The following is a 15,145-nucleotide window of genomic DNA, read 5'->3' as shown; positions in this document are numbered from 1 at the left end:
ACTTAGGTTCTTTGCGGCGTTCCCCTGGCCCCTAGCTGTAACCCTTTTCGTTCCTTTTACTGTACCTCCTTTCATATTCTCTTCGTATCTAACTTTCCATCCCCTCTTAACAATTGATTCATAGCGTTACTGCGAGGTTTTCCTCCTGTTACACCTTTCAAACCTTTTACTGTGAATTTGCGTTTCAGCGCTGAATGACCTCATAGGCCCCAGTGCTTGGATTTTGGTCTAAATTCTATATCAGTTCAATTCAGGGCCCCTTAAAATCCATTCTTTTGCTTGTCCTTCATTCTTGTGTCCTATGGCTACGAGCCCTTCCTTCTTGTGTCCTATGGCTACGAGCCCTTCCTTCTTGTGTCCTATGGCTACGAGCCCTTCATTCTTGTGTCCTATGGCTACGAGCCCTTCCTTCTTGTGTCCTATGGCTACGAGCCCTTACCTTCTGTCCTATGCTACGGGAGCCCTTCCTTGTGTCCTATGGCTACGAGCCCTTCCTTCTTGTGTCCTATGGCTACGAGCCCTTCATTCTTGTGTCCTATGGCTACCTGCGCCCTTGTGATTATTTCTGCGTGTCGTTATTTGCCAGGGTTAGGTCTGGTCTTCAGGCCAGTAAGTACAACATGGTTATTCCTTACATCCTACATACTTCCGAGTACCGTGATAATTTTCGTTTCTCACTACTTTTTCGGGTATGTGGTTGTGCCACTTGTCGACGTTGTAGGCTGTGGTCGTAGCAGTTTTTGCCGCCATATTGTGTTAATTTTGAACAGGAATTGCGTGGCCCAATTAGAAAATTGGAGAAATTAAGACGATTTATTTTATGCCTACTATAAAAGTTATTTTCCAGGTGGAAATTACCTGTTAATATAAGATACATAATAATAATGTTAGGAATTCTGCTTATCATGTTTTCGGTAGCGGGTTGTTCCTCTTAGATTACAGAAAATGGTGGAAACGGTAATTCTGGCGCGGGACCCCCTTGAGAGACGCCGGACCCAATTTGATCAAATTCGTCTGATAGGCTTAAAACCGGCACTGATTTTGAGCTGTTATTGTTTATATTGGATGCGTTCGTTGGTCGCCATGTTTTGTTGGCATTTGCGGCGCATAGCTGTGCTGGTATTTGGCCACGTGTTCTGTTTGGTATTGTACAAGTTGGGGGCAGCTCATGACCTATGTAATGATGGATTATGTGCTGCCATCTACTTTTCTTCAGTTTTACTTGAATAATAATAATAATAATAATAATAATAATAATAATAATAATAATAAATTGTGTTGCCATTCAATACTAAAACGGTGAGCCAGTGGTTCCCTTATCTCTCTGCTTGTCTTTGATTTGAGCGTCGCCTTATTTTAGAGTACGATTAGATTTCATTAATTTACCGCCCAGCAGTGTAATACATTTGCCCCTGACTTTGTAACTCGTCATAACAATGGAACGTCACCTACTTTGATTAAATGTTGGAATGTGAGCAATGAAAATGAGTTTGATAGCGATGATAAATGTTTGAATGTGAGTGATGAAAATGCGTCTGATGGCGCTTTCCAGTCTTGTTTTGTTTCCCAGACACCCATAGCAGACCATTTTGTGTTAGGAAAAGTAGTGATAACAATAACAATATAAGGTGGTAAACAGTCGATTAATAGTAATATAAATAACAAAATCAAGATGTAAGTTTACCCAGCTATAACTAGTACTAAGGTTACCCAACGATAACTATACTCTGTATTTTTCCATCTGTCCATCCGCCTGTGGTGTTTGCGTATGGTAACACTGCGTCCCGGGCTTTAGATAGTTACATTCAACAATGATGATATCCTATTTCAAATATTAACGGTGTAATTAGCATACAGTAAGTTATTAAAACACTTTTCAGTTGCAAATGTACACCCAGATATCCTTTTAATTACCTAAAACTTACACATAGCGTAATTATTTAAAGCCCGGGATGCAGTGTTACCATGCGAAAACACCACAGCCGGATGGACAGATGGAAAAAAACAGAGTATAGTACTAAGGTTACCCAACTACAACTATAGTAGATTCACAGCAACCGTGCATCCGATGTCTAGGCCAATCCCTTAACGACGCTCCTGATCGGCTGTTGATAAGCCAATCACAGGACTGGAAACTGTCTCCCGAGTGAGTTCACATAGGTAGGATGTAAGTTCCACCACCTCTCCTGAGGGATACGTCTTTCAAAAATATCCCTTAGGAGAGGTGGAACACAATTCCTGCCTATGTGAACTCTCTCGAGAGACTGAGAGTTTCCAACCCTGTGGTTGGCTTTTCAACAGCCACAGGAGCGTCGTAAGAGACAAGCCTAGACGTCAAATGCACGGTTGATGTGAGTCTATTATAGTACTAAGCCTCAGAGATCTTAAACTATATAGGATGAATATCCACATTTTCATGTTTCGTTAATCAGTTCAAAAAAGATATCCCATTTTTACCTGTAAATTATAAGGACACCGTCCGTTTCAATGAAATTGCCATCGTGTCTTGCGTTAGTGTAATTGAAAGAAAATGTTGGAATGCCTGTGAAGGTGCGTCCTTGCTTCTTTGGAGGTAAAGTGTTGTCTTTTACCAGAACAGGAAACTGTTTCATTCACGGTTAGTTAGTTAATTAGAGATTCAAGCGTTTTTGGGGTTTTGTTTTTTCCCTTAGCTTCGTTTTACTTATTTTTATGTTGCTTGTGGCAAATTTTCGTTGCTTATCCCAGATCTAGTTTTGTTTTTGTTGTCAGTTAGGTGTTGATGTGAAGTCGTGGGTTTTTGAAGAATTCTCGGGTGGAGAAATAAATCTTATCAGTCTTACCTGCCCAATTAGCTAGTAGTTGCGTAACTGACCCGTTTTATCGGATTTTAGTCTTTGAGTCAGGAGTCAAGTAGATTTTTACACTGCTTAAACACCTAACGAAGACCTGAATTCCGTCAACCTCATTCGATTGTCGATTTGCTTAAAGAAATGGAATCTTGCTTTTGGCAAAGGGAAGAGTTTCAGTTATCAGGCTTAGTAGGAAGGAAAAGTAGGTTTATGCAATGTGTTTTACCATTATGTATTTTACTTATGACCTTTTTTGCCTTTCACGTTAGTACATTAGTGGGTGGTTTTATCGTGTTCCTTAGATGAATTAGAATTTGGAAGTTCTACTTTAAACTGAAAGAAATTTAAGTTTGCATTAATATTCAACATATTATTAGCGGTTTTGCTGCCTTGAGTGTACAGTCATTTTCTTACTTTTTTTTTGCTTGAGAAGTTGGATAAAAAAAATATTTTTTTTCTTTTTTGCTTTTTAAGGAACTTTCCCTTAGCCTTCGTCCTCACCCGACCACCTTGCTTAGCAATTTATTTATTTATTTATTTATTTTTTTTTTTAGGTTTATGGGATTTTTTTACCTTCAAATAATAAATACCTTAGAAAACTCTCCTCCTGAAATCTGGCATTAAAAAATTTACAGAAAAAGTGTCACATTCCTCTTTCTTAGATAGTGACCCCGAAAGGTTTTAACCCGGTATGTATATGTATATACCCATGTTTGCAGCGTGTTTAGTACTAGCCCTTCGGAGTTTACCGTAGAAACATAAACAAAAGATTGTATATATAATAAAGATAATAACCCCCCCAAGAAATATTGTGAAATTTCCCTGTTACATCTTTTACCGGCCACCATAAATTAAAAAATTATAACTGTGAATATTTCCTTGCCAAAATTGACTTTTTTTCCCGCCCTTTTTCCGGCGACTTAATCACCGGCCGCCAACTGTGCCTTCTGAAGGCCCCCATACACTAAACGATTGTCTGAACGACTGTCTGTATCGTTCGCAAAAACACTGTGTATGGGCTTGTCTGAATGCAAAAGTGGGCTGAGTTTCGTGTCTGGAACGATCTCTGCGGGAATCTGTCACGACCAGGTTGCTGACCTGAGACTTGAGTCTGCCATGCACAGATCGTTCAGTATATGGGTTTGTCTGCCGATATAACGCCATCGCGCTCGTCTCTTCTAGAGGTGATGTCATTTCTTGTGATAGAATCTTTGTTCAGACTGAAATCTGTGCGGAGATCGTTCATACTGTATGAATAGTGTGCGATTTCCTCGGACCCGGCCAAGTATAGAGGAATTCACGTCCCGCCAATTTTTGTAGGGTAATAAAGAGATCTTGCAGATTACCCCCGATTCTGTGACAGTTTCAGTTAGCGTGACGAATTTATAAATTTGTCAGTGTATCATTTTTATGTCATTTCTAGGAAAAAATTGTCATTATAATTTATTTATTTATTCATTTATTTATTTATTTTTAATTTTGGTTATATCTAGAAAGGAAGGAGAGGAGTTTAAGAGGATGACTGGTAAAAATTCCAAGTCGTAAGTTAAACAGTGAAAAGCAAATGACCAGCATCTCACATACTGCTCTTACATTTTATGGATGCTTTGAAACTATGTCTGTGTAAAACGCACATGTATCTACTTAGAATGAATTCCCCATTGCTTTTTACATTTATGTATGCGTTTGTTTGTATGGTGCTATTACGTTGCATGGAACCAGTGGTTATTGAGCAACGGGACCAACGCTTTACGTGACTTCCGAACCACGTCGAGAGTGAACTTCTATCACCAGAAATACACATCTCTCACTCCTCAATGGAATGGCCGAGAATCGAACCCGCGACCACCGAGGTGGGACGCCAACACCATACCAACCACGCCACTGAGGCGCTCACATTCACGGGGTCACGGGTCATGTGCATTGCAAAAATGCGTGTAACGACCGACACTAGATTCTAGACGAACACGAATACGTATGAATTTATACTATGCAATAAGCACAACTCACTCACTCTCTCTCTCTGGTTAGCAACGTGCCATCCCAAAATGAAAGCGGCTAGGTGGATCTGTAAATACTGCATGACGTCAGTTGTAATTAAAAGTCCTTGGGCCATTAACGGTCGGCTGTCATTTATACCCTTCAATTAGGGCTCAGATGAGTCGAGTCTAGGCGTGATTTGTGACTGAACAAACCAGGTCCAGACAGAGCTAGAGTTGTCAAATCACTGTAGAGAGAGACAGGGAGGTGGTTCGCAGGTGGTAGAGAAAGAGTTGACTGTGTAAACCAGAACTCCTTCCCACATCTTATAGGGGTTGGCTGGCTGGAAAGTTCGGAATGGAGTTTGAAGTTCAAAGAAGGGTCAGTGATTCCAGGCGGTTCTGAAACGGCTACAAAAGTCTGGAAGGTTGGGCTCCTCGTAGTTACATACTTATAGAGTAAAATGCCAGTGTGTGCTCTCCCTCACAAGTTGTATATGATGTTGTTGAGATAAGAAATTGGTCTTTGGGGCCATAATCAGAAACCTCGTTAATTAGGAATATTAGATAAAAGGACCCTGCCCAGCGCCTTGACCAGAGAGGCGCTTTCTAAGAAATGCCAGATCACGAGCCGCTTCGAGCTTGGCGGTGATAGGATAGGGGTCTTTCCAGGAAGGACTGCTTTAAATAGAAGAGACAGTTTGGCCTTGATAGTGCCTCGAAGGACTTGTCGTGCGCATGCGCCCGGCAGCAAGATCCACCGGCAAGGATTCTAGAAAAGAGGTAGGACTTCTTCGCGCGATGCCGGTAACGCGTCCTTGGTATCGCTTTGGTAATTGTAGTAATTGTGGTAACGTTGCCGTTAACTGCTGAGTGTTCGTACATCCTGTGGTCCAGTTGGAGCCTTTGTGATTATCTGGCTCCTCAACTGTTGTACTTCTGAACATCGCGAGGAAAATTTTCTAAAAATATTCTTGGTTAATGATGAAACTTTTTATGGGTAACAGTTGTTTAATATTATGCGAACGCTTAAACCCGGGAAGTGAGTTTAGTGTTTTTTTTTAATCTCCATAAGTGCTTTTCTTTTGATCTCCAGACATAAGATAAAATACATGCATGTGCCGTGAAATATCCTCCTACATTTGTTACTTCAGACTAAGGAACGCAAGCTGAAAGGCTTTGTAGCGTACTTGCGTGGTGATGGATGTGTTGACAATGGTGTACTGTGCGTATGTATAAGGTCGTCTTGGGCCTGTAATAATAAGTCGGACTTTTAACAGAAAATCTATTGTTCGTTTAGTTACCAAGTCCATGACCAGTAATATACGAAAGCGAAACGCGACCCCCTTATGAGGGTTGTTCCATCAGTACACCAAATATTGTACTGAAGGCATTACTTCAAGGTTCTTTGCAGCGTCCTCTCTTAATTATCGCTTCTTACAGCAACTGCGAGGTTGTCCTCCTGTTACACCTTTCAAACCTTTCTACTCTGAATTCCGCCTTCAACTCTGGTTGACTTCATAGGTCCCAGCGCTTGGCTTTGATCCTAAATTTTGTATAGTCTAATAATACACGAAACCACCTGCGTACACAGTATTTCGAAAACGTAAGCCTGCTTGTATTAGCTAAGTCGATACAGAAGACTTAATTTCGTGAGTTCTTTACCCAAAAGTTCTGTCTGTAGGGACGGGAACTTGAATCGTGACATAAACTATAGCAGTGGTTCCTAAAACATTTTCTGATCGTTACCCACATTTCATATAGGATGATACTCCCCTCAGTTCGGGAACCACTGCTTTATATGATAATTACTCGTGTAACTTCGGTGCAATTGTTTATAACATTAGTACTAATGTAATGGCCATGTCATGGGTATGATAGTTATGAATGGGGTTAGTCCGGTGTAATTGTTTGTATCATTAGTACTAGTGTAATGGCCAATGTCATGGGTATGATAGTTATGAATGGGGACGGGACGTCCGGTGTAATTGTTTGTATCATTAGTACTAGTGTAATGGCCATGTCATGGATATGGTAGTTATGAATGGGGAGGTCCGCTGTAATTGTTTGTATCATTAGTACTAGTGTAATGGTCATGTCATGGGTATGAATGATAGTTATGAATGGGGAAGTTTGGTGTAATTGTTTATATCATCGTACTAATTTTCGATATTAGAAAAACTAACGTCTTTGTACCTTCCGGAAATCATTTTCTCTCTCTCTCTCTCTCTCTCTCTCTCTCTCTCTCTCTCTGAAAAAGCGGAAGAAAATAAAGGAGCGATTGATCACGGATCCGGCAAAATGTTAACGGAAGACCTCGATGAGGTCACTTGAACCCCCTAGGGTGGAGGAGCCATTCATTTTAATAGGATTCTCTTTCTCGAAGCCCAGGCCACGTCTCTCTCTCTCTCTCTCTCTCTCTCTCTCTCTCTCTCTCTCTCTCTCTCTCGCTCTCTCTCTTAATTCGTTAATAAATCGACCTCTTGTGATGTTTGGACGCGGAACTCGTGTTTTGTAAGCATCGAATGCACGAGAAAGCCCGTGTGTGTGTGTTAGTGAGTGTGTGTGAACTCTTCACTTGGCAGACCCCTTGAATATAATATTTTGTTAATGAGCAGCTTTCGAGGAAGTGGTGATAACCCCCTCCCCCCCCACACACACAGTCTTCGAGGAATTGCTAACCTTCCCCCTTACCCCTATCCCCCCAGAGTTTCTTTGAGAGCCTTAAACAACGAAAGTAACTGTAGGTGCGAGTCCTGAACTTAAGCGGTGTTTGTATTTTAAACGTTGGTGTGTCGGGGGGAAGGTAAGGGGGGGAATGCATGCTCCCTACCGGCTGTTGAATTGGTGGAGAGGCAGAGGGGTTATGTTGGAGTTCAGTGGAGATGGCGGAGATGCTGTTGGAGTGAAATTGATGGTGATGAGGGGTGGGTGTTGGAGGTAGTACAATATTTATGTCCATCGTGATGTAGAACTCAATTCTGGTGGGGGAAAATAGCTCATAATTCATTTACTTAGTGATATTATGGTGGTATTTGGTACGTTTAAAGTTATTATTATTATAGTAGTAGTAGTAATGACGGTTATATTAGTAAGTAATAGTAGTGGTAGCAATTCCCAGGGGGCTTATGTGGTTAAGCGGACTTGTACTACAGGGCTTCTTTTAACATCCGTACAACGGGTTCATTATAGGTCTCTCTCTCTCTCTCTCTCTCTCTCTCTCTCTCTCTCTCTCTATTAGATCAGAGAAATATGTCGACTGCGCACGTTTTCACAGCTCCATTCATCCGCGTTGGCAAGTGGAAAAGAATTGGAGAATTGTCATTTCAAGATGGAGTAGTACCTCTCCTTCAATGGTTGATTCGCTGTCAATTGAAACAAGGTCGAGTGGGCGATCAGTGGGGGTATTTCAACGTCTTTCAGCGCGAGGCGATGTGGTATTACTGGTCTGAGAAACTTGGTGATCGTATATCTTGAATTTTTGGAACCGCCGTGTCATTGAAGATCAGTATTCCTATTCGTTTTAACCATAGAGCGCTATGGTTGTAACCAAGAAGTATGGGTACTTGAGTCGTGTAGCCAAGATCGTATTCTCGTATCGTATGAGCTGATTGATGATATTAGGAGTTGTATTAGTTCTGAACGTTCGAGTAAAACCTTTAAAATGAAAATAACGAATTATTATGTCTGCGTTCGGCGTAAATATGAGGAATATTAGTTCTGAACGATGGTCATAAAGCCTTTAAAATAAGTAAAATAAAATTCCGAATGATCGTGTCTGTGTTCTTCGTAAATAAAGGGATACTGTCTGATATTCTACAGTAATAACGAAGATTTGCTATTATTGGTGTAACTTGGTTGGAAGAGATATAATTAGAAATATATATTGTTTGTGAGCTCTTGAATTCCTCCTTGATGCATCTTGGGCCGCGATCACTTTTTAACAGAATTTCGGCAGTTATTTTTATTCAGGTAAGGGGGCGGGGGCATTGTTTAATATGCAAGCTTGCTAAAGCATGCATTAATTATTTTTCAGCCTTGCATTTGTATGCACATATGAAATGGTGGTAATATTATTCCTACCTGGTCAGGGCTAATAAAATCGCTAATCCTAAGGGGAAATATTCAAATGGTCTTTTCTGAAGGTTATGCAATGACTTCAGTTCTCCGAAGCTGATAAATATGAAATCTATAGTACGTATGTAGTCTCTCTCTCTCTCTCTCTCTCTCTCTCTCTCTCTCCTCTCTCTCTCTCTCTCTCTCTCTCATGGTGCAGGGGAATAATTTTTTCGTGATTTTATTGCCAAAAAAAGCTATTGAATGACTTGTAGTAAATCACAGGTGAAAACCGTTTATCGGTGGGCGCTCTGCCTTGCACTTTCCCCCACATCTTGTGAGCTTTTAAGAAAACGCAGAATGATAATGCGATAGAGATAAAGGTGAAGAGATAAAACCAGAATTTCTGCTCTATTGCGATGACTGGCCTCCACCCACTTACTTCGGTGGCGTAGTGTAGTGTACTCATAACAAAGCCATTTGTTCATACGCATTGGAATAAAATTCTTTTACTTCCGGATTTTGATATGCTCAAAGTATAATTTATAATGTGAAGTATTAGAAATTTTGAGATTTGCTCGGTCATCTGGTATAAGTGGCATTTAAACAAATTTTTTATTTTTTTCTTTCAAGTATTGGTGGAGAAAGTACAGGACTGTTATCTTACGTAAACACCTGAAGTCAGAGTTATGCCTTATTTCAATGTGGAGTTTGTCATGGGCGGTGTGGCCTTATAGTTATTTATGTTGTGGCAGGAAACTATTAAAATTCTTATTTAGCGATTCAGTATTTATCTAAGTCAAGGAAACGAAGAAAATGGTAAAGTTTAAAAGAAAATTTGTGTAAACTTTTGGTTGCAAAGAAACTTCTTTACTGAAATGTGGAATTATGTGATGCACTATGAAGGATTTGAATTGTGGAGTGTAATCCTGGAAGATGACTTGGGGAATCAAAGGATGCGGCCTTGAACTGGCCTTCAGAAGTCCTACACGATCTGATTTCTCAAAAGTGGTCTGTCCTTAAATCCTCTTGAACGACTGAGGATTTTATATCGGAAAAAATGGACATCTTTGCTGGAGATATAGAGATAGATTTACCACCTGATGAGGAGGAGGGTAAGTGTGAAAAGGTGCCTGTTTGTACAAGCAGAATATGCCCTTGTTCAGATCGAAGGGTTATTTATTTATTTATTTATTTTTTGTCCAGTTTTGTCATGATAATCTTAAAAATGATGGTTGTTCTGGCCCAAACAGTACACCAAGCGATAACATGTAGTCATGTTTTATATTCTGAATTGTATACATTATTATATTCAATTGTATGTTGTCTTTTAGTTAATTTGATTATTAACTCTTTAACCAGGGAGTTTCTAGAGATTAGTATCATCTGCCATAAGTCTGCTAACTCCGCAAAGAATGGAAATTATTTTTTTGGAATCACATTTTGCTTGATCATTGATGCCTCAGAACTCCCTCTCATGGGATATGTAGATCATTGCAAAATTAGTTTTGGTATAAGATAAGCATTTTAGGTATCAGTTTGCCTTGTAAGTGAAGATAGTAGTATTTATATGATTGCTATTATTGTTCGAGCTGATTTGATGATATTTGTTCTGTAAATGTTTCAAGTGTTAAACTTTGATATTAGGGATATTTTTTATTTGTTTTTAGCAAGAGGCTGTGGTTAGGCAAAGTTGGTTGAATGAGATGGAGTACCGTAATGCTTCTCCCCCCAGGGAGGCAAGCTAGAGAGTTTGAAGGGTATTGAGTAAGTTAAGATTCATGTGTGATTCGTAGGAAGTGCCCAAGATCCTTTAGTGTCTATACTGCACTCAGGTTCATTACATGTTTCATCCAATGTTGGAATGATCTGTTGAGAAGTTGTGTACATCTGTTAAGGTATTCAGTCATCTCTCAGGTTGTAAATGCTGCTTTCAAATTCCCAAAATCCTCTTTGCGACATACCTACTTTTCCTTGTGTGAATAATTGGGATTTACTTCCTGGTTCTGTATATAGTCTGCATACAGTCTGAGCTGTTCTAGGAAGTATATAGTAGTACTGTATAGTACACAGTTTAATTCAAGGGCAGAATGTAGGCAGTCCCTGTTTACGTTGGGGGTTCCGTTTTGACCGCACTGTAACCAGGAAAACATCATTGCCAGGAACATCCCAGAACCTGTACGCAATCCTCTGGGTGTACTGTACAGTATTTCGCTTGCATTCTAATGTGGTTTTCATCCAAAAACCTCCAAATTTTTACTTTTATATTTTAGCTGAATGTACTCGTATTGTTCCATTTGGCAGAAGACGACGACGTAATGTCAGAAAATCCACCTTATCCAGAACATATTTTTTAATGAATATAATTGGAGTCTGACGTAACCCGGGGACAGCCTGTACTTACAGATGACGGAACTTTTTTCACTGCCATTGTTAAAGAAGGTGGCTCTTTAACTTCCATTGTTTGCAGGGGGACTTCTACTTGCTAGAATTAGTTTTGTCTTCTTTCTTTTCATGAGAAAGACCTTTAATATTTTTGTATCATTCATCAATGTTTTGTGATCTTGCTTCATTATGTTCTCAGGATAGGGAGTATACAGTTTTAGTTTTTAAATTGTGGTTGTCCTCGTTTTAGCCATTATATACTGTATTTCTTTTTTTGGGTAGTTGTCTTTGACATGTTCATCTTGCAGGATACTGTCAGGGCAGTTAGTTTATTTGCTTCATTTTTCACCAGGTTGTTCATTAATGGTTTGTTATTTACTTGCATTTCCATATTTTTTTTTTTTGGTCTTGCATTTCCATTATATTTTTTTTTCTTAAGGTTAACATGCTTATTCACGTACATTTTTATAGCTAAATATTTTTGTACTCGACAGCATAAAATTGTCATTTTTTTCCCAGTGAATTCATGGCTTTTTCTTTTTCCACTTGGCTTTTTCTTTTTCCACTGGGCCTGTGTTACTGTGCCTTTGTTATATGGAGTTATTGTGGTTTGATAATGTTAAATTTGGAAATTGGTAGCTCTGTATTTGTTTAGGTTTTGTAGGTAGAATTGACATGACTTTGAATACTTGGAATTGTCATCCTGAATATGTTTATAGCTCATTCGGTTAAGTAGTGTGACTTGTCTCAGTATTTACAGGAGGACTTACAAGGTATGTTCCTTGAAGATTTCAGCTGGCATTGCATAATTTGTAAATTCGTATCTATGTATTGTTTACATTTGTTTTATTTGAGGGCTTTGTGAAATGGTGAAATTATGGTTACCAGTTCTTTACTGGCAGTGTCAGTAGAGGGACAGATTTCATCAGATGATTTGGCATCCTGGGACTAGCTTCCATCTCACTTGTTTCCCCACACTGAGCCACAACATGCTGACTTCAGCTGTCATGCTACTATCCCTTGGTTCCTTGATTGTTGCCTTTCTCAGTAAACCTCATCCAGTAAAGGGCAGGGCAAGAGAATACCTCTGTACTTTGTTTTTAATATGTGCTATCATTCTAATTTTTAATGGTAAACTCTATTTCCTTGTAAGCAAGTTGTCTACTTACATACTGTATTGTGAAAATTTGGATATTTAATGCAATGATTCACTACCCCATGGTAGTGAAAAATGTTTTTATAAATGTTTGTACAATAACATCAATGCAATGCAGAGAAAATTAAGAACGAACAGACAATTGTGATCTGGAATGTTTGCTTATGTTTTTATTTTTTTTTAAGACCCTCATGTGCGGGTGGTTGGTGAGCCTGAGGCAGTTCGCATTGCTGGAGCAATGGTTCGACATGAATTGGAACCCCACAGTAAAGTGACCATGAAACTTGACGTGTCTTGGGTACATCATTCTCATCTCATCGGCAAAGGTGGCAACACCATCCAACCTATTGTAAAACGTACAGGTAAAGTATGAATTTTGAGTAATGCAGTAAATTTAATTTTTCATGGTTAGTATTGTTGGATGAGTGTCTGCTTAAATAATGAGTGCACATCTACTTTTTTTTATACCAACTTTTATGATTCTGGTACATATTGAAAGATTTAGAACTGTTTACATATATTTTTTAGTGATCTTTATATTGAAGTGCTGGCATCTGGCCAGTCATGTTTCATGAATAACTTTTGTGAAAAGATCGTTGGAGTTGTTGCCATAATGGTGGGTTCTTCAGCATTTCATCAACCCAGCACTCCCACAAAGTAAATTGCTAGACTTTATTTATAATTGGAGTCTGCTGCTGATGTGACCCACAAGGCAGAGTAGTCTTTTGTATGATTTCACTTAACCTCAACAAACATCAAGCAGTAGAGGACCATCTTCCTTGGGAGAGATATATCACTTAATGACCATTTCCATCCGGTGATTGTGTAACTGAAGGGCGTGCTTACTTAGGAGGAAGACATTTTGGGCCTAAATTTTAAAGCGAACATCAGCTCTCCAAGGTGGTTGAAGAAAGATTAAATTCGTCATGGGGTTCAAGCGTGGTCGGTGACCATTCTCCACCTCTAATATGCTTTAGATCCCAGATATCACAGATTCCTTGCATATACAGTTTTTTTTATTGTTTTTAACCAGTTTCCAGCTGGCACCGGAAGATTTATCCTATTGTTAAGATGAGGGTTTGTTACCTGTAAAATATACAAATGATTAAAAATTTGTCATACAGTATTTCATCCAAAGAATTACACCCAGTTAGGCTGCAGCAATACTTGCTCTCGTTTGGCATTAAGTAATATGCTGCTGTCATATATTTGATAAAACTTAACACCAAGTAACTGTGGCCTGAAGAAAATCAAAAGAAGTGTGTTAGATTATAGTATGTCCTTTATGCCTCTGATGGTTTTTGGGCTTCATTTTTTGAGAGGTCTTCAAGAGGAATAACAAATACTAGTGCAGTACCAAGAGAAAGTAATTGGCAAGTAAATGGAAGGGAGTCTGTGACCTCAAAAAAGCTTTAGTGGAGCAATGTGGACTTCATGCTTTGAAAAAAATACAGTAATGTGTTATTCCGTCTCTGTTTTGTGATTATTCCCTAACAGTTTTTCCTCTTACTTGTGTAAGTAAAAGATGGTCTTTAAGTATAGGTCCAGATCTCCCCATCGTAGCCAGGACCGCAGGGGTTGGAGCAGGAGCAGCTGCCACCGGGATGGCTTATGCCATAGATGCCACTGCTCTCTGACCGTCCGGTCTCAGAGGTCTGTTCCTGACTGTAGGGTGCCCCGCTCCCCCTCAGGTCTGTCCCTCTGCAGCTCTTGTGGATCCCATGCCAGTTCTGGTGGCTCCAGTGGGCCCCTCTCAAGCCAGCCAAGCTCCGTCCTGTTCGGGACTTCGGCTCCCGCCTGACTTGCATTCGGGGTATTCCCCTCTTTCGGAGGGTGGCCCATGACGGCCCCTCCGGCTTGGGCAGCCCCCCTCCGCCCTATCACAGTCTACAGGGAAGACATGATGCCGTTCTGGCTCGCCTCCCTAAGGGCTTTCCAGACAGGGAGGTGAAGGCCCTCAGGAACCCTCGGTTGTCAGGAGAGTCCCTGTTTCCTGACCATATGGTGGAGGAGGCCCTGGAATGTTGGAGGAAGGCCAGTCAGGACTCCATCATTTACAGGGCGTCTTCTTCCTTCAGGCAACCACCTTCCCGTCGTAGTAAAGATCCGCAGAAACCAAGACAAGGGTCCAGGCTTGAGGCTGGGCCATCTTCGAGCATGTTGGAATCGTCCTCAGGAGGATGGGGCCCTTAGAGAACTCAACCCTCCTCCAGAGCCACTCAGTCCTCCTCCTGCTTGTTAGAGCCAGACCCTCGGCCTCTTGGAGAGATAAGGGAAGCTGCTTCCCCAGAAGGAAGTAGATGTCGAGACCCTCTACCCAACTTGATGCCTAGGGTGGGGGGTTGCCTCTCGAAACTTTGGCGGGACTGGGAGGATCTCGGGGCCGATCCCTGGACTATCCAGATCCTCAGGGACGGCCACCGGATCCTCTTCCTAGACAAGAAACCTACCCTGGTGGGGGAGCCCGACAGTGGGGCATTCTGTCCCCGGATCCCCAGTCATAGGAAGGCACTTTGACTGGAGGTCCTGCCTCTGTTAGAGAAGCGAGCCCTCCATCTAGCTGTAGGTCACTCCCCGGCGTTCTTCAGCCGCCTCTTTCTGGTCGGTTCACCCCGGCAGGGGCTCCCCCTCTGCACCCTAATCCGGCAATGCGGTCCCCCCCCCCATTTCAGGGAAGACTACCTCTTAACCTTAGACCAGGCCTCTCCGTGTCAGATACTCCCGTCTCCTAAAGAATA

General features: G+C 40.9%; 1 protein-coding gene across 16 annotated transcripts in view; it reads left to right on the top strand.

Annotated features, from left to right (window-relative positions):
• Positions 1-15,145, top strand: part of LOC135209052 (protein bicaudal C homolog 1-B-like) — a 167,447-nt gene that overhangs the window by 103,101 nt on the left and 49,201 nt on the right. For 11 of the 16 annotated variants that reach the window (XM_064241609.1, XM_064241614.1, XM_064241612.1 and 8 more), the window contains one exon: positions 12,593-12,769. In XM_064241609.1, the coding sequence (XP_064097679.1) occupies positions 12,593-12,769 (177 nt within the window). Of the gene's footprint in view, positions 1-5,697; positions 5,853-9,499; positions 9,982-12,592; positions 12,770-15,145 lie in introns of those variants that run through there. The other 5 variants (XM_064241617.1, XM_064241618.1, XM_064241621.1 and 2 more) reach the window with 5 other exon arrangements.

The sequence above is a fragment of the Macrobrachium nipponense genome, chromosome 37 (genome assembly GCF_015104395.2).
Source record: "Macrobrachium nipponense isolate FS-2020 chromosome 37, ASM1510439v2, whole genome shotgun sequence".
NCBI lineage: Eukaryota > Metazoa > Arthropoda > Malacostraca > Decapoda > Palaemonidae > Macrobrachium > Macrobrachium nipponense.
Note: the sequence above shows the minus strand (reverse complement) of the source record. Positions and strands in the feature narration are given on the sequence as shown.